This window comes from Aspergillus sydowii (genome assembly GCF_001890705.1).
Source record: "Aspergillus sydowii CBS 593.65 unplaced genomic scaffold ASPSYscaffold_10, whole genome shotgun sequence".
Classification (NCBI taxonomy): Eukaryota; Fungi; Ascomycota; class Eurotiomycetes; order Eurotiales; family Aspergillaceae; genus Aspergillus; species Aspergillus sydowii.
In genome coordinates, this window is record NW_024467868.1 from 358,369 (window position 1) to 374,237 (window position 15,869).

The window sequence follows — 15,869 nt, forward strand, 5'->3', positions numbered from 1 at the left end:
AGAATTTGTTTAGATTATACGAGTAGAAACTCTGCCAGGCCAAACTCCGGCAGCTGGCACTCTCTCTCCCACTCGTATATAAACTGCCACTCCCACGCCTCCTGGTCATTCGAGGCCACAACAACCACCACCGGACCCTCAGACTCACCCTGGTATGCAAAAGGCCTCGGAGGTGCCGTCGCTCCATTCGTCCCGCGATCTCTCAGAGCCGGCATCAACAGCGCAACCCAGCGAAAGGTCTTGAACAGGGGCGCAACAACCGACCCAATCTTCCGCCGCGTCTTCATGTCCATCTTATCACTGCCACCTTTATTGTACACGCGGAAATATTCCCTAAACTCGCCCCCTTCCTGCGCGGGGTTTTCCACACTGAACATCCACGCCGGAACAAGACCCAGACCCATCCCTCGTCGCCGAAGAACAGCACCAAGCCATTCCGCCCGGAATCCTTCCTTTGTGATCCTCCCAGGGACACTATTCTGCCCATCATACGCAGGATACTGCTTCGCATCATCTGTCGCCGCAGGAGGAAGCAGATTCGGACGCGCCGGCGCCCAGCCCAACCCTCGGGTCTTGTTGATACGCGGGGACCCAGAGACAAGAAACCCCGTCGCAAGCGGCTCGCCGATCTTCGACACCCAGAACTCGTCCGCTGCTTTGATGACGGTTTCTGATCCGGCGACTAGGGCCCAGATCATGGGGACGTCGCGGTCCTTTGTAGCGTGGCGGTGGTTGAGGAGGCAGGTTGCTTGCTCTATTGATACGGGTTCGGAGGCATCGTCAAAGGAGACCTGTGTAGGCGAGTAGTGCAGCGCAGCGAGACAGGGCGAAACGAGCGATAGACAGCTTTTCGATAGGACGCTATTCAGGACATCGACGAGGGAGATGACGTGGTTATCTTTGCAGAGGATGTGGAGTTTAGCACGCCCGCGCATTCCCTCGAGGAGGGTCCAGGCGCGCACGTTCCAGTCGCAGACGAGAAGGGTTGCCAGGATGGATTCTTCTGCTTCGAGGGTGCGCGGGTGGATGTCTATATCCATGATGTCGCGGTCTGCGAGGAGGGTGACCTTGCTGGACTCGAAGATGCCGTTGATTTGACCTATGCATTCGGCGCGCAGGGTGCGGTCCGTGGGCACGCAGGGGGAGTCCATCCAGTACGAGGTGCAGTTCAGCGTTCGCGCGAGGGCGCTGTATCTGCGGTGCAGGCAGCTGTTGAAGCCTGTCTCTGGCCGGCCGCCTTGGCCGTGGCTCCAGACGTGCGAGACGGCCATAGTGTCCTTGGTGACGGGCGTGTAGCGGATGTGCTCGTCGTCGGTGTCCTCGAGAGAGATGGCTCTTGCTCTGCCGTCGGTGATGCTGAGATAGGACTGCTCGTCCCAGGTGAGCAGGTGGCAGGAGGAGTTGGGATCAGGGCCAGGACAGCTGAAGTCGTGCGCGCCCTGGATCTGTACTCCCTCGGACTCGAATCTCTGGCAGTTTCCAGGCGCTTTACCGTCGCAGATTCTTTTTGGACCCGTTGAAGTGGCGACAATATTGCATCTTGGACTGCGGTCTTTGAATCGCCGCTCGTAGATGTCCAGGAAAGCCCTGAAATCCTGCGGCACACAGCTCAGATCAGACCGGAGCAGCTCAAACGCCCATTTGCACATATAGTTTGGCCGCGACCGTTCAATGACTTCCCGTCCAGGCATCACCGCGGGAATCTGCTTCGCTATCATATCGTTGTGTCTGTCGAACCGGTATCCGTCCATCTGCTTGCTGCCGTCATACCACAGTTGTATCATCACGGTGTGCTGCCATGCGGCCCACAGAAAGGCCTGCAAAACAAACCAGGCCTGTGCGTCCGCCTCACCGGGACTTTCATCTAGCAGACGCGTCGTCGTGTCTAGGAGACTAACTATCGTGTCCGAGTACTGGCCTGTAAAGGACAGCGGGACGCTGCGGTCCATGACCAGGAACAGGGCGAGGCGGATGCTGTTAGTGCTGGGTGTTGAGAGGACTTTTAGTTTTGCCCACTTATACTGGACTTTACTCATATCGACCTGGTCAGCTTGCAGCGGCGTCTCTTCACCAGACGTAAAATACTCATCAGGCCACGGTCCTTCATACGCAAATGGCAGCTCTGGCGGATGGGAGGGCAGTCGCGCAAGCAACGCACAAGCCCGATCAACAATCTCACTCTTATCCATCTCCTGCTTGTACGTTTGGAAATTGCACAGCATCAGCGCTGCGAGGTGGGCGTCCAGGCTGTTGAAGTGTGAATTCACGACGCCATCCCCAGGTTTGATCAGTTCGAACGCATCACGACACCACTTCTCCAGGGCGATTGTTGTTTCTTCGCTGGTATTCCAGTGGATCTTACCGACGGAGCCTGTTTCGGCAAATGATATAAAGCGCATTTCGATGGGGAGGAGGGCATATTTGTCCGCTGGGTAGAAGCTGCTCTGGTCCAGGATTGCGGATACATGGTCCTTCGTGAGGGCTCTGAAGCCTGGCATTGTGTAATCTTTTTCAGTCTAGGAAGCGGAATAAATGACGGGAATGTCAGTTTATATAGAAGCGAGGCGCATATCACAGCTGAAGTTATTGTGGGACGTGCACGGGCACTCGTATTCGTGCGGCTGCTTAGGACCTGCAGAGGTGCCTGATCGGATAAGACATTGGAATTACAGCCTCAAGATGGCACCAACAAAGGCAGCGGTTTAATCTGGGTACATTGGGGCCAGGTAAGCAGCCGACCTGCTGGTCTTCAACCCTAAAGCGCACCCAAGCTGAAGCCCGCTAGGAAGACCAGGCTCAGCCTCCTGTCGTAGTTCATATCTACCCCGCCACTGGAATTATGCGTTCTACTCGAGTGGAAACAGCCTCGCTGGCAGTGCAGGGGCCCCGGTCTTTTGCACTGTTCGCCCCGGCTTGCCAGAGTGCTGCGCCTCTGAGTCCTACGAGCTATGCCAACAGCCGTTAGTGACTTGGCAGGCTGTTTAATACCGGCCAATTATCTCTCAAGATACGAGACAAACTAACAGAGTATGCTTTGACGGCGTGCTGCTAGCCTGTTCAGCCTGTTCTCTGCCAGTTAGCGCCCTTGGCAAATTGTCCAGCCCACAGAAATAGACAAAATGCCCCTTTTCTGGGAATCCAGGATCGTCAAGAGTCAAGAGTCGATCATGGTCTCCGCTCGTGTCCTGCAGATCGTCTTGCTCGCGGTTGAGCTTGCAGGTGGTAAATACCACACCCCATACTGATTCCCATGTACTCCGTACCGTCCAGCGAAATGATAACACGATCCTCGCAGTTTCCGCCCGAGACTGTCGCACGAATGACTCGGATAGTGCGAGCATCCCCACGCTCTATGTCTCCAGCCAGCAGGATCTCGACGGCCTGGATGGCTGCACCAACCTGACCGGCAACATCGTACTGTTGTCCGACTACTCCGGCCCGTTCAGGCTGAATGGCGTCACAGACCTGAATGGTGGGATTGAGATGAACGCTTCCGGGTATTCGGAGAATGTAGAGTCCTTCGAGATGCTCGATGTGGTCAACTATGCTGGGGTCCTTCAACTGTACCAGGTTCCCGATGTGCGACTGCCCAAGGTTGAGCGTATGAATGAGCTGTCACTGCGTTCGTATAAAGGGGGCAAGGCCGATCTGGGCGCATTGGTGGAATCTGAACTTGTCGGCATCGCTGGCGTCTACGAGTGTGTTTCCAATACCCCATATATGTCTGGTATACTGACTGCTGAAGGACGAACCTGGAATCGTTGCGACATGTCGGCACATCAGGAATCATCCTCTCCAGCTATATGGCAGCTCCATGGAACGGTCAAGAAACGGGCTCTATTGAGGTTGTCCTGCCTGCTCTGGAGTCTACTGCTGGTCTCAACATTTACGGGTATATCACCAAGCTGTCGCTCCCCCGATTAGCAAATATAACTCGAGACCCTTCAGGCTTGAATGGCGAGCTCTTCAACTCCACAATTAGGCCTCAAGTGTCGACGTTGGACGTGCAGCTTCCAGCCCTAACGACTCTGGACTATCCCCTGGCGGCCATGGGCCTTGTCTCGACGTACGTACCACTCCAGCAGCAACATGCAGTTAAACTCTTCTCTAATCAAGTCTAGTCTCAACCTGTCTTCTCTCGTCCAGGCCGACCAGGACATCTTCGTGGAAACAGAAACATCAGTAAATGTCTCCTTCCCTGTCCTCGAGCGCGCCCAGGGCATATATCTTGAAGGTTCAATTCAATCGTAAGTACCAATATCAAGATCTCGCTTATTTCAATCTAACATATAAACTAACCAAATCCCCCAGCTTCAACGCCCCTGCCCTTCGCTCCGCCACTGTCCTGGATGTATCCACCATTGGCATAAACCCCTGCTCCGGAACCCTCCTCGACATATACGTCGCGCCCTACGACGCATCCAAAAGTGGAGTCCGGTGCCCGGCCAATTCCACGACCTCTTCTGATTCTACAAGTTCATCTGATTCTACAAGTTCATCTGATTCTACAAGTTCATCTGATTCTACAAGTTCATCTGATTCCCCGAGCTCGTCTGATTCCACCCCGGTGCCTGAGACCAGCCACCACCCTGCTTTACAGCCTGGGGCTATCGCCGGGATTGTGGTGGGGTGTGTCGTTGGGGTTGGACTGGTGGGCGCCGGTATTTTTGTTCTGCGTAAGAGGAGGACACAGGCGAAGAAGCAGAACGCAGCTGTATCGGCTGTATCTCCGGGTGAGGGTGGTGGTGATGATGCGCCACCTCCTTATTCGAGGGATCCTGCATCATAATATTAATAGTTTACAATATGATATTGATATTTTAGTAATGTATAGAAATAGTACTTTTTAATATATCCTGGCCAAGGCGCATTTAGGCTAATCCAAATAACCGTGGTAGAAGCCCCGCGCCTTATAAACATCCATCTCCAACTGCCCATTACTTCAATTATTTATTCAAATCCTCAATCCATTCTGAAATTATCCCATACTGAGTCTCTATTTTATTCATCAACATGCTACGCAACCCCATCCTCCCCGGCTTCAACGCCGACCCATCCATCCTCCGCGTCAACAACTCCTACTACATCGCAACATCCACCTTCGAATGGTACCCCGGCGTCCAAATCCACCACTCAACCGACCTCGCAAACTGGGAACTAATCGCCCGCCCTCTAACCCGCGCAAGCCAGCTCGACATGCGCGGCGCCCCAGACAGCTGCGGCGTCTGGGCCCCCTGTCTCTCGCACGACGGACACCAGTTCTGGCTTGTCTATACATACGTCACCCGCAAGGACGGCTCGTTCAAGGATTCCCATAACTATATCGTCACTGCCCCGGAAATCACAGGGCCCTGGTCTGATCCCATCCATGTAAACTCATCCGGGTTTGATCCGAGTTTATTCCACGACGTTGACGGCGACGGAAAGAAATGGTTCGTGAATATGCTCTGGGACCACCGACGGCGTCCACGCGCCTTCGCAGGCATCGCATTACAGGAATTCGACCCCGTGCAGGGGAAACTGGTCGGGCCGAGGAAGAATATCTTCAAGGGCACGGAGTTGGATCTCGTCGAGGGTCCGCATCTTTATAAACGCGGCGGGTGGTATTATCTGCTTACGGCGGAGGGGGGCACGGCCTATCAGCATGCTTGTACGCTGGCGCGGGCGAGGAGTATCTGGGGTCCGTATGAGACGCATCCGGAGAAGAAGCATATACTGACTTCGAAGGATGCGCCCTTTGTGGCGCTGCAGCGGGCGGGACATGGGGATTTGGTGGAGACGGGGGATGGGAAGAGGGCGTATCTGGTGCATTTGATGGGGAGGCCGGTGGGGCAGGCCAGGAGGTGTGTGTTGGGAAGGGAGACGGCTATACAAGAGGTTTATTGGGGTGAGGATGGCTGGTTGTGGGTGAAGGGGGGGCCGGTGCCGTCGCTGTATGTTGATGTCCCTGGGACGAGGCGGGAGGAGGAGTACTGGGCAGAGCAGAGGTATAGCTTTACAGATGCCCTGCACAAGGACTTTCAGTGGCTGCGCACGCCGGAGCCGGAGCGTATTTTCTCTATTGCAGATGGGAGTCTCTCGCTTATAGGCCGTGAGTCGATTGGGTCCTGGTTCGAGCAGGCGCTTGTTGCCCGGCGGCAGACGCACTTCTCGTACGATGCGGAGACCGTCTTGCTTGACTATGCGCCTACCGATGAGAGGCAGTTTGCCGGCCTCGTGGCGTACTACTGCCGGTACAACTTCTTCTATTTGGCAGTGACAGCAGACGCAGACGGGCAGCGGGAGATCAATATCCTTCGGTCTGAGGCATCATACCCGGAAGGGAAACTCGATACCCCGTTTCCTGAACCAGTTCAGATTCCGAATGAAGGGAGGATCAGGCTGGCATTGAGTATTCGAGGTGGACTCACTTTGCAGTTCTCTTATGCTCTTGGAGATGGCGAGCTGCAACCGGTTGGACCGGTATTTGATGCGTCGATTCTGTCGGACGAGTGTGGGGGACACCAGGCCCATGGGAGCTTCACTGGGGCTTTTGTGGGCATGGCCTGCTCGGACTTGAATGGGACAGCCTTGCCAGCGAAGTTTGACTCTTTTGTGTATAGGCCGGTGCAGGACACCGCAGATCGATATGAGGTGGATGCCTAGTTATCTATGACTGGTATTTACAATAGTCATAGAATGTCACCTTGATTGTTCACTACAAATACTAGGTATTTAATAAAAATATAACTGTTTTGTAGACAGTACCTGCAAGAGTAAGTGTTTGTGGATACGGTGACGAGCCTGTACTACTCGGCCAACATTTTACCTACTATGACTTCAATAAGCTGTAATAAATGGACGGGCTCATATTGCTCCTACACTAGTACTACAAATGAAAATCTTTTCATTTTACTGGAATGCACTTGTAATTCTGCTCTGGTGTAGTACTGGCCCCACGTAGATACATTCCACGACAGAGTTCTACCCAACTTGCGAAACAAGAGGAGAAAAATAGGACAGCTGTCGTACTTATAAATAGTCTTTTATTCTATGCCGCAGACTGATTTGCTCGTCTACAGCAACAGACCATGTGTTGCGGTCTGATATCCCTCCACAATGTCTGTATCTGCCAACCGTGGGGCATCGCGGGGTTAGGCGATCAGTATAATTCCCCCAATTAAGACATGGGATCCTGGAACTAGTCTGGTTAGTTAATTATCTCGTGGGGCTGACAATCAACTTTCAGTAACTGGGCGGTTGATGGTTTCTCCTCATCATCTTCCCCAACTCCCACCACCATGATATACGTCTACGCCTTTGCGTTTCTCGTCGCAGGTATACTGTGGAAAAGAAGCAAGGATACAGATATACAGCCTGGGACCCCAATACCAGGTCCACCAGGTAGATAACCCTCTCTCACGAAAATGCCGGCGTCGTAGCTGATACATATCCAGGCAAACCAATCTTGGGCAACCTCCCAGACATCCCCGCAAAGCACTCATGGCTCAAATTCAAAGAATGGGCTGATAAATACGGACCCATCTTCCAGCTCGATCTCGCCGGGCGGAAACACGTTGTCCTCTCGACAGAGAAGATCGCTAATGCCCTGCTCAGGGAGCGCGGGTCGCTGTACTCTTCCAGGGAGTATCTGCCCTTTGCGTCGGGGTTGCTGTCGCACAATCTGAGGCCTCTGTTTCTTCCATATAACGGTATATAAACATGACATCTTTCCTTCCAGTGTGTATAACTGACGATGCAGATCTCTGGCGAAAGGGACGAAAGCTGATGCACCAGCTCACAACCAACACCGCTGCGAGCAGCTACGAGCCCGTGCAGGACTACGAATCAAAGCGACTGCTCGGTTCTTTGCTGAAATACCCACGTGCCTACGAAAAATGGTTCGAGCTGTACGCGTCCAGCGTCGTCTACCGGATCGGATTCGGGCGCTGGATTGAGACTGGAGACGAGCCGGACTTTAAGCGGATTATCAAAGTGGGCAAGACAGTTGAACGGGTCGCGTCGCCGGGGGCGTATCTCGTTGATTCATTCCCTGTCCTGAATGTTCTTCCGTCGTTTCTGGCTCCGTTTAAGCGCGAGGCTGCGCGGTTGCATGCGGAGGAGTTGAGTCTCTTTCGGAAACTGCAGCAGGATGTTCGCGACGATATCCAGAGAGACAGCACGACGACGACGAGCTCATTCACAAAGACCTTTCTAGACAATAAACAGGCGTATGGCCTCTCAGACGACGCGGCAGCCTACGTGATCGGAACCCTCTTCGAAGCAGGCAGTGGCACGACCGCCGCGGCCATGATGTCGTTCTGCCTAGCCGTGGTCCACCACCCCGAATGGCAGATCAAGATGCAAACCGAAATCGAAGCTCAAGTCGGCGACCGGATTCCTGAATTCAGCGATATGCCCAACTTACCCACCGTCCGCGCCGTGATCAAAGAGGTCCTGCGATGGAGACCAGTCACGGCCGGAAATGTCCCCCACCAACTTATCCAAGACGACACCTACAACGGCTACTTCTTCCCCAGGGGCACAGTCTTCCATGCGAATCAATGGGCTATCCACCGCGACACAGAACTGTATCCTGACCCGGAGACGTTCCGCCCGGAGCGCTGGCTTGAGCCTGGGTATCCGACGTACCAGGAGCCACTGACCAAGTTCCCGAATATGCAGAACTACTCGTGTTTCGGGTTCGGACGCAGGATCTGCCCCGGGCAGAGTATTGCTGAGCGGTCGTTGAATATCCTGACGGCGAGGATTGCCTGGGCGATGACTTTGCGCTGTAGGAGGGATGAAAGTGGGAGGGAGGTGGCCCCTCCGCTGTATGATTATACGGCTGGGTTTAATGTCCAGCCGGAGCGGTTTGACTTTGATGTTGTTGCGCGTTCACCAGAGCGAGCGAGGCAGGTTGAAGCCATTTTTGAACAGGCGAGATCGCGCAGGGATCAGGTTGATGTGTAGTTAGACATTGAGCCCTAAGTCACTCAACTGCATTATACCAGCATCATAACAGCATCGCTACAATCAATGTCTATCAAGGATAGTAAGAAAAGCATAAAATATGCCAAGTCGAAATGTTTGAAAATAGTTTTGGACCTGTCCTAGCGCAGTTCCAGACGCTCTTCCCCACTGTCGGAGAAAAAGGGGGGCCCGGGACTCTCGGCGCAAATCTCGAAAAGCGATCTCGATCTTGGGATCTTCTCTGATCGTCGCAGATAAATAAGAAAGAGAACAATAAAAAGAAAGCAAGAACAAAAAGATGCAATTCGCTAAGCTCTGGTGGCTCTTCTCAGCCCTCCCATCGCTGGCTTTTAGGGCCTCCCCTCTGCCTGTGAATGGCACCCGCGGCATCGACCTGTTCGAGATCCATCTCCCTGTGAACTGGGACAATGCCGTCGCAAACGGAGTGGAGTTTGTCTTTGTAAAGGTGATTAAATATCCCCCGCAATCTAGTTCTGCTTTATTCTAATACACAGCGCAGGCAACAGAAGGCACCAGCTACAAGAACCCGCGATATCGCACGCAAACCCAAACCGCCCTAACAAACGCCCCAGGGATCTTCCACGGCGCAATCCACTTCGCGACCGCAGCATCCAGCAGCGGCGCTGACCAGGCCACATTCTTCCTGAACAACGGCGGGAACTGGACAGCCGACGGACAGACCCTGCCTGGCGTGCTGGAGATGGAAGGCAACATCGCCGGCAAACTTTGCCACGGGATGGAACCGGGCGAAATCACAGATTGGATGGCGGATTTCTCAAACACGTATAGAGAGGCCACTGGTCGTCCGCCGATGTTGTTTCTCTCGGCGAAGTGGTGGGCGCAGTGTGCTGGGAATGATACCTCCTTTGGCGCTGAGCATCCGCTTTGGCTGGCGAACTGGGCGGAGGAGATGGGGGAATTGCCAGTGGGCTGGGATGAGGCGATGTTCTGGCAGTATGCGGCGATGAGTGGGAATGGGGGGGAGGGAGATGTGTTTTTGGGGAGCAGGGATGAGTTGAAGAAGTTTGCTTTGGGGTGTAAACTGTAGTCTGTATTTGTGAGGCCGAGATCTGCTGTATAACTGCGCAGTCGTTGCTACATAAGATCATGCAGACTGGCTGGGTCTAGCACGCTGTTGAAGGTAACCCCTGGTTATGCTGAGTAACTACGTTGATTGGTATTCAATAAGCAATTTCTATTAGTCTAATACGACCAAGAGACTCTGAAATATCCTGTCCGCTTCTGTTCTCAATGCAGGCATGTTCTCCGCAGACCGATATCTGGAACGAAGCATCTCGAGACCATCCCTTGGAAGATCACACCTTCCAAGCCTCTCGGCCAATAAATAATACACGTTACAAATGGTAGGTGGCAAAATAAGCATTGTGTCCATCTCGGCTACACCTGGCTACTTCTCGGCTGCTGCTACGCCTTCAGGGGCCCAACTGCCAACAAAAGACAATGATTTGCACCTCATCTCCAACATTCCGCTGCATATAGCCTTCTCAGCACGGCAATCAGCTTATTGCGATCTTACCGCTACCCCACAGATGGTCTGATTCCGCAGAATTGGAGTAGCTGTACGCGGGGTCAGCCTCTTGGCTGTCTGGGCGCCGAGAAAGGGTCACAGTATAAAGAAGGATCTCATGGAGGATACTGTACCGCACAGATGTCTAGCCACTTCTCTCTCCAATTGCATCCTGCGCCATGCCTACATCTAAGCCGTCCAGTGTGCATTATGTGGAGGATGCACCTCCGGAGAAATGCCTCGAGGCGGCGCCGAGTCTTGAGCAGACGTACATGGAAAGCGGGCTGAATCAGGATGACGCGTATTTTCTGGCCAACTTTCCTGATGAAAAGAAGAAGAAGTGCGTGCGGAAGGTGAGACTTGTCTTGATTTTTAGATGGAGTGGGTTGAGAGTAACCTGTGCAGATCGATTGGCGTCTGTGCCCTCTGTTGGCGTTCCTCTATCTTGTGTGCTATATCGACAAAGCGAGCATCGGTGGGTTTCTTGACATGGATCTGCTATCCTTTTACTAACAGCGTTAATAGGAAATGCCAAAATCGAAGGCATGCTGACGGACTTGGACATGTCTGGTACCCAGTATAACGTTGCCCTGGGGATTTTCTTCGTCACCTACGTGCTGTTTGGTAGGTAATCGCCATTGTCTGTTTAGCTTTCTACTAACATGGAAGTATGTAATAGAGGTTCCCAGTAACATTCTACTGGCTAGGTTTAAGAAACCCTCCGTCTATCTCGCAATCCTGACACTCCTGTGGGGAACTGTCGTAACCCTAACAGGAGTCGTCCAAAACTTTGCCGGACTCTGCGCCGTCCGCGTGCTCCTCGGTATCTTCGAGTACGTCTCTTGATTCTATTGCCAAACCTATCTAACTGTCTACCTACCCGGCAGGTCCGGCTTCTTCCCCGGCGCCATCTGGCTCATCACACAATGGTACATGCCCGAAGAAACCCAGAGCCGGATCGGGCTCTTCTACACAGCCAGCGCCCTGGCCGGCGCCTTCTCAGGCCTGCTCGCATTCGGACTCGCCAAAATGCGCGGAATCGGCGGCTACAACGGCTGGCGCTGGATCTTCATCATTGAAGGCGCAGCTACTGTCCTCTTCGCAGTACTCTGCTACTTCTGTCTGGTGGACACGCCCGAACTCTCAACGCGGTGGCTGGACCCTGAAGAGATTCGGTACCTGGAACTGCGCAAACGGGCCCTTCGTGGCCGACTTGTCGTAGATGAGAAGGCGAGCAAGTTCGACTGGAAGACGCTCTTCAATACAATTACCGACTGGCATTTATATCTCCAGATCCTGAACTTCTGGTCCAATACGGTGCCGAATTACGGGTTCAAGTTCTCTCTACCCCAGATTATCAAGAATATGGGCTATACCTCTGCGAACGCCCAGCTCCTCTCCATGCCTCCCTATTTCGCCGGCGCGATCTCGGCTTATGTCTTTGGGATTGTCGCCGATAAATTGCGATGGCGCATGCCGGTTATCGTCATGGGCCAGACGTTTGTGATCATCGCCTTTGGGATTCTCTTCGCTCTTGCCGATGAAATTAAGGCTAATATCCCTGCTTGCTACTTTGCTGTCGTGCTTGCCTGTATCGGGCTGTATCCCATCATCCCCGGAACGAACGCGTGGACGTCGAATAACCTCGCCGGTGCGAGGAAACAAGCTATGGGGATTGCATTCATGATTAGCGTTGGGAATTGCGGGGGCCTTGTTGGTTCGTTTATATACCTCGAGCGTGAGGCGCCCAAGTACCCCACGGGCTTCGGGAGTTCGTTTGCGTTTGCGGCGGCGGGGATGGTGGCCAGTTTGGTTCTGGAGACCAGGTTTTGGTTTGTGAATAGGAGGAATGAGAAGATCAGTCGCGAGGAGGTTTATCAGAGATATACCCCCGAGGAACTGCAGCTTATGGGGGATCGGTCGCCGTTGTTCAAGTATATTCTGTGATTGCCTCCTTTACTTGTTTTACTGGAGAATCACGATTAGGTTTATCTTGTACTACTGGTCAATATCAGCCCTTATGTAGTCCGCTCAAAATAATATCACTTGACAGTAAATTGAAGCTGATCAATCCATTCAGACAAGATTGCTTCCTGCGCATCAAACACTACAAGCCTGCGGTAATCCGGTTTATGCATCTCGCGCAGGCTAATCTCTCTCCCCTGGTAAGTCCAGTCACAAATCTTCATGTACACAAGCACCGAAAAGTTCCGGAGATGGTCAAACACAAGTCCAATAACCCGCACCGCTTCAAGGGCCTGCTCGTCTGTCCTTGTGCCGTCAAGCCGCCGGTCACTGGTCCAGCATATCGATTCGAGAATCATCTCTCTGAGTGCCGACCGGGCGGTCTCTAGAAACTTCGTAAACTAAGGGGCTGTGGTACACACGAAGTTCAGTGACAGGCGATTCAACCGAGAGAACCGGAAGTTGTGCGCCATGTAGTTGAAGTGCGCGTCTGCCAGGTCGACACCACGTATTCGTCTACAGAGGGTGTCTAGATGTTTATTATAGGGGATAGAGGTGGATAGTGTCTCCAGGCGTACGGCAGACTCAGATTTGCAGGTAGCATTCTGGTAACTGTGTGGAACTTATCGCAGTCGTAGATTACCGGGACCACAATGGGAATGGTGCTAGATGTTGTTGGTGACAACCTAGTTGCCAGAGTCGGAGAGTCCGTGGGGGAGTGCGATTCAAAGTTGACGCCAACGCAGTAGTCATAGTCAGGCACCATGACGCAGGTAGACGACTGTTCAAAGCGGAGTGGATTCTACGCAATTTAAATGCTTGAGCTGAGAAGGATGGTAAGAGTGCCTGGCAGTGCTTAAAGAGTTATTCTCGATGTAGATGGAAAGCTAAGAAATTTATATATCAGCCTCATCGTGGGGCTTGAGTATTTGTCAGGACGCGACATCTGCAATGGTGTATTTCCGAGATCCCTGCACTGTGACCCGTGTTTTTAAGGCTCCGAGTGCTCTTGGTCTACCAGACTGGCCATCACGCACTTGGAGGGATCGGTGGAGCACGGTAGTAATAGCACTACTCCTGCGTAGCGCCGAAGCTAGACAACTAGACGCTTGGTAGGCGAGCTTGATCAAGTCAGGTCCACTGCGGCACTGCCTCGTAAACATGATAGTGTTTCACCAGGGACTCAAGACGTTTCAGTAAAGTCATTTGCTCCCATTGCGCAAAATCAAGCAGTGTTGGTGTCGCTTCCCGTTAGGGTTCAGCACCTGGGCAGGAGCTGGGAAAGGGGATAAATAATGGGATAATTGCCAGGTGGTATTGTTGAATCCAGCTTAAATTACATGAAATGTGACAACTGACAACACAACAGAGTGGAGAATATTCGAGCGGAGTACATCGTGGCCCTAAATTTTTAGATTCTGCTTAGAGGCTCCATCATTATGCGGCGCTGCACACCAACACGCCCTGAACCGGGGGTATGAGGGGAGCCTTCCAGAGCAACTTGCGGAAACAGCAGCAGCAAATAATACGGTGTCAGAATTGAGACAGCCAGTTGTGCCATTACTTTCTCGTGTTAGGATTCATTTCGTTCCTGGACTGCTAGGTAGGAGTGGTGTATGACACTCCAGACGTGAAGCAAAGATCCGAGAGTACTTTTGTTGATATTCACGATGAGTCTCCTGCGTGCGAGATTATGGGTGTTTCGTTGTAAGTAGAGTGGACGAGGAGTACTGGGCTAGTAGACGACATGCAGTCTACAGGGACGAGCAAAGGTAACAGTGTATTAATATAATTGACACGTTTTAACCAGGTAACAAGGGCATTAAACTCCTCCAATACTATCACAAGTCTGTCCCTCGAATCAAAGCTGCTTCGCGCCAACCCGACTCTGATCCTCCTCCAGCGCCAGATGCACATCAGTCGTAACCCTAATCCCCATCCCATCAACCAGCCCATCCCCCTTCCCATCCGGCGTCGACGAAATAATATGCTCCTGACTCTCATCGGATGACCCTCTCCCTTTCCGGCCGCCCTTCTTCCACCCCATCGCCGGCCCCATCTCATACGGCTCGCGCTCATGCGCCGAGACCAGCGTGTTAAAGTTATGGCTATTCTTCGTCGAAAACACCATCTTCCCAGTCCCGCGCGACTTGGTGTTTGAATTCGTGTATCCATTGCTAGAGCCGTAGGTGCGGAACCAGCGGAACCGTGTAAATAACGGCTTTATGCCTGGTGCGCAGACGATGAATACAGAGACGAAACACTCGCGGGACGCCCAGCCCAGCGCTGTGGCTAGGGTGTCGATCTGTGTGACGGAGTAGTAGGCGCGTAGGATGGCGCAGATCATGACGAAGATGCCGGAGCAGAAGAGGGCGGCGAGGATGAGCTTTTGCGAGGTGGGGATTCGGGCGACGATGATGAGGGGGATGGGGACGCACATTACTGCTAGGTCGGTTCTAGAGTCAATTAGTGGTGAGTCTGAGTGTGGATAATGCAGGTAAAAGGGGTGTTGGTTACACGATGCTGAGGACTTCGATGACGATGTAGTTCATTGGGCGGATGGTGCAGTTGTCTAGACGTTGATATATTAGCTGCTGATACTGTGAGAACGGTCAGGTAGAGTACCTCCAGCATAAGGCTTGACCTGCCAGTTCTTGTGAATCGGATGGCAGATTGCAAGGTCGAATATCAGTGATACCAGGAATGTGCCGGCAGTGAGTGCCCCGACCATGAGAGACAGGCGATGCTGCCAGAGGCCCATCCTGGCAGAGTTAGCATATGATCTTGCAAAATAAAGATGAAGCCTACGTAAGTCGGGTGTAGAGAAAGACCAGCACGCCCTTGAACGCCCAGACTGCCAGAATATATGCCAGCCAGGCAACGAAGGCGCAGACGGACCCGATCTTGTACAATCCCACCTCGCTGTCGGGGATTTGAAGGGCAGTCTCGGCGTTCAGGCCGATGTTAGAGCTGTATACAGCTGTTCAGGTCAGTATTGGAGCATCTGAAAAAGATGTACCCAGAGTTCATACCCGTGCAAAGGTAGAGAGTGACGGTCATGACTGTCCAGAATATCTGGCTTGTGTTAGCAAACAGGCAGTATAGGTGTATAGGTGTATAGGTGAAGGAGACTCACAAGACCAAGTATCAAAACCATATCATCCCAATAGAGGTTCCTGTTATCGATGAAGCATCGTGTATAGATACGCACACCGGCAACCAGGATACCCAGAGCCCACTCCGCAAAGAGCTCTGCAGTTAGATTGTAAGTCATAATTGCTTTCCAGCGCGGTCTGCATATAGTAAGAGAGCAAGAAGAGTTTATATTCTCGAACATGAGATGGAATACAGGGGGAGGCTGAAACACGGCACTATCTTCTGCAGCCCGAGGACCAGGCCGTGG

General features: G+C 52.8%; 8 protein-coding genes across 8 annotated transcripts; 5 read left to right on the plus strand and 3 right to left on the minus strand.

The window, feature by feature from the left end:
* Positions 1 to 14: 14 nt before the first annotated feature.
* Positions 15 to 2,498, minus strand: ASPSYDRAFT_92143 (HET domain protein; the record flags this gene model as incomplete). The annotated part of the gene is made up of 1 exon (XM_040852616.1): positions 15 to 2,498. The coding sequence occupies one exon, from the start codon at positions 2,496 to 2,498 to the stop codon at positions 15 to 17; it is 2,484 nt and encodes an 827-aa protein (XP_040699746.1).
* Positions 2,499 to 3,104: 606 nt separating this feature from the next.
* Positions 3,105 to 4,875, plus strand: ASPSYDRAFT_48213 (uncharacterized protein). Its single transcript, XM_040847585.1, has 5 exons — positions 3,105 to 3,222; positions 3,296 to 3,698; positions 3,746 to 4,066; positions 4,122 to 4,247; positions 4,312 to 4,875. The coding sequence occupies exons 1-5, from the start codon at positions 3,120 to 3,122 to the stop codon at positions 4,787 to 4,789; spliced, it is 1,431 nt and encodes a 476-aa protein (XP_040699747.1). The 5' UTR covers positions 3,105 to 3,119; the 3' UTR covers positions 4,790 to 4,875.
* Positions 4,876 to 4,965: 90 nt separating this feature from the next.
* On the plus strand, positions 4,966 to 6,785 carry ASPSYDRAFT_48214 (glycoside hydrolase family 43 protein). The gene has a single exon (XM_040847586.1). The coding sequence runs from the start codon at positions 5,014 to 5,016 to the stop codon at positions 6,643 to 6,645; it is 1,632 nt and encodes a 543-aa protein (XP_040699748.1). The 5' UTR covers positions 4,966 to 5,013; the 3' UTR covers positions 6,646 to 6,785.
* Positions 6,786 to 7,280: 495 nt separating this feature from the next.
* Positions 7,281 to 8,952, plus strand: ASPSYDRAFT_92146 (cytochrome P450; the record flags this gene model as incomplete). Its single annotated transcript, XM_040852617.1, has 3 exons — positions 7,281 to 7,383; positions 7,437 to 7,691; positions 7,742 to 8,952. 3 exons carry the CDS (start codon positions 7,281 to 7,283, stop codon positions 8,950 to 8,952), a joined length of 1,569 nt encoding a protein of 522 aa, XP_040699749.1.
* Positions 8,953 to 9,174: 222 nt separating this feature from the next.
* On the plus strand, positions 9,175 to 10,208 carry ASPSYDRAFT_48216 (putative secreted glycosyl hydrolase). The gene is made up of 2 exons (XM_040847587.1): positions 9,175 to 9,418; positions 9,473 to 10,208. The coding sequence occupies exons 1-2, from the start codon at positions 9,251 to 9,253 to the stop codon at positions 10,019 to 10,021; spliced, it is 717 nt and encodes a 238-aa protein (XP_040699750.1). The 5' UTR covers positions 9,175 to 9,250; the 3' UTR covers positions 10,022 to 10,208.
* Positions 10,209 to 10,680: 472 nt separating this feature from the next.
* ASPSYDRAFT_80621 (uncharacterized protein) lies at positions 10,681 to 12,535 on the plus strand (the record flags this gene model as incomplete). Its single annotated transcript, XM_040851051.1, has 5 exons — positions 10,681 to 10,854; positions 10,907 to 10,976; positions 11,027 to 11,125; positions 11,181 to 11,334; positions 11,389 to 12,535. The coding sequence occupies 5 exons, from the start codon at positions 10,681 to 10,683 to the stop codon at positions 12,446 to 12,448; spliced, it is 1,557 nt and encodes a 518-aa protein (XP_040699751.1). The 3' UTR covers positions 12,449 to 12,535.
* An 8-nt stretch (positions 12,536 to 12,543) lies between these two features.
* ASPSYDRAFT_33956 (uncharacterized protein) lies at positions 12,544 to 13,232 on the minus strand (the record flags this gene model as incomplete). The annotated part of the gene is made up of 3 exons (XM_040845169.1): positions 12,544 to 12,867; positions 12,889 to 12,982; positions 13,045 to 13,232. 3 exons carry the CDS (start codon positions 13,230 to 13,232, stop codon positions 12,544 to 12,546), a joined length of 606 nt encoding a protein of 201 aa, XP_040699752.1.
* Positions 13,233 to 14,201: 969 nt separating this feature from the next.
* Positions 14,202 to 15,740, minus strand: ASPSYDRAFT_60095 (uncharacterized protein; the record flags this gene model as incomplete). Its single annotated transcript, XM_040849796.1, has 7 exons — positions 14,202 to 14,220; positions 14,371 to 14,922; positions 14,984 to 15,038; positions 15,092 to 15,228; positions 15,275 to 15,446; positions 15,499 to 15,541; positions 15,603 to 15,740. 7 exons carry the CDS (start codon positions 15,738 to 15,740, stop codon positions 14,202 to 14,204), a joined length of 1,116 nt encoding a protein of 371 aa, XP_040699753.1.
* Between the last annotated feature and the right edge of the window lie 129 nt (positions 15,741 to 15,869).

Bases quoted from the DNA above. Each gene is read 5' to 3' on its own strand.
- ASPSYDRAFT_48216 (XM_040847587.1), top strand. From the start codon at position 9,251: ATGCAATTCGCTAAGCTCTGGTGGCTCTTCTCAGCCCTCCCATCGCTG. The intron at 9,419-9,472 runs GTGATTAAATAT...TACACAGCGCAG, and splicing joins TGGAGTTTGTCTTTGTAAAG to GCAACAGAAGGCACCAGCTA.
- ASPSYDRAFT_48214 (XM_040847586.1), top strand. From the start codon at position 5,014: ATGCTACGCAACCCCATCCTCCCCGGCTTCAACGCCGACCCATCCATC.
- ASPSYDRAFT_48213 (XM_040847585.1), top strand. From the start codon at position 3,120: ATGCCCCTTTTCTGGGAATCCAGGATCGTCAAGAGTCAAGAGTCGATC. The intron at 3,699-3,745 runs GTGTGTTTCCAA...TGACTGCTGAAG, and splicing joins GGCATCGCTGGCGTCTACGA to GACGAACCTGGAATCGTTGC. The intron at 4,248-4,311 runs GTAAGTACCAAT...CAAATCCCCCAG, and splicing joins CTTGAAGGTTCAATTCAATC to CTTCAACGCCCCTGCCCTTC.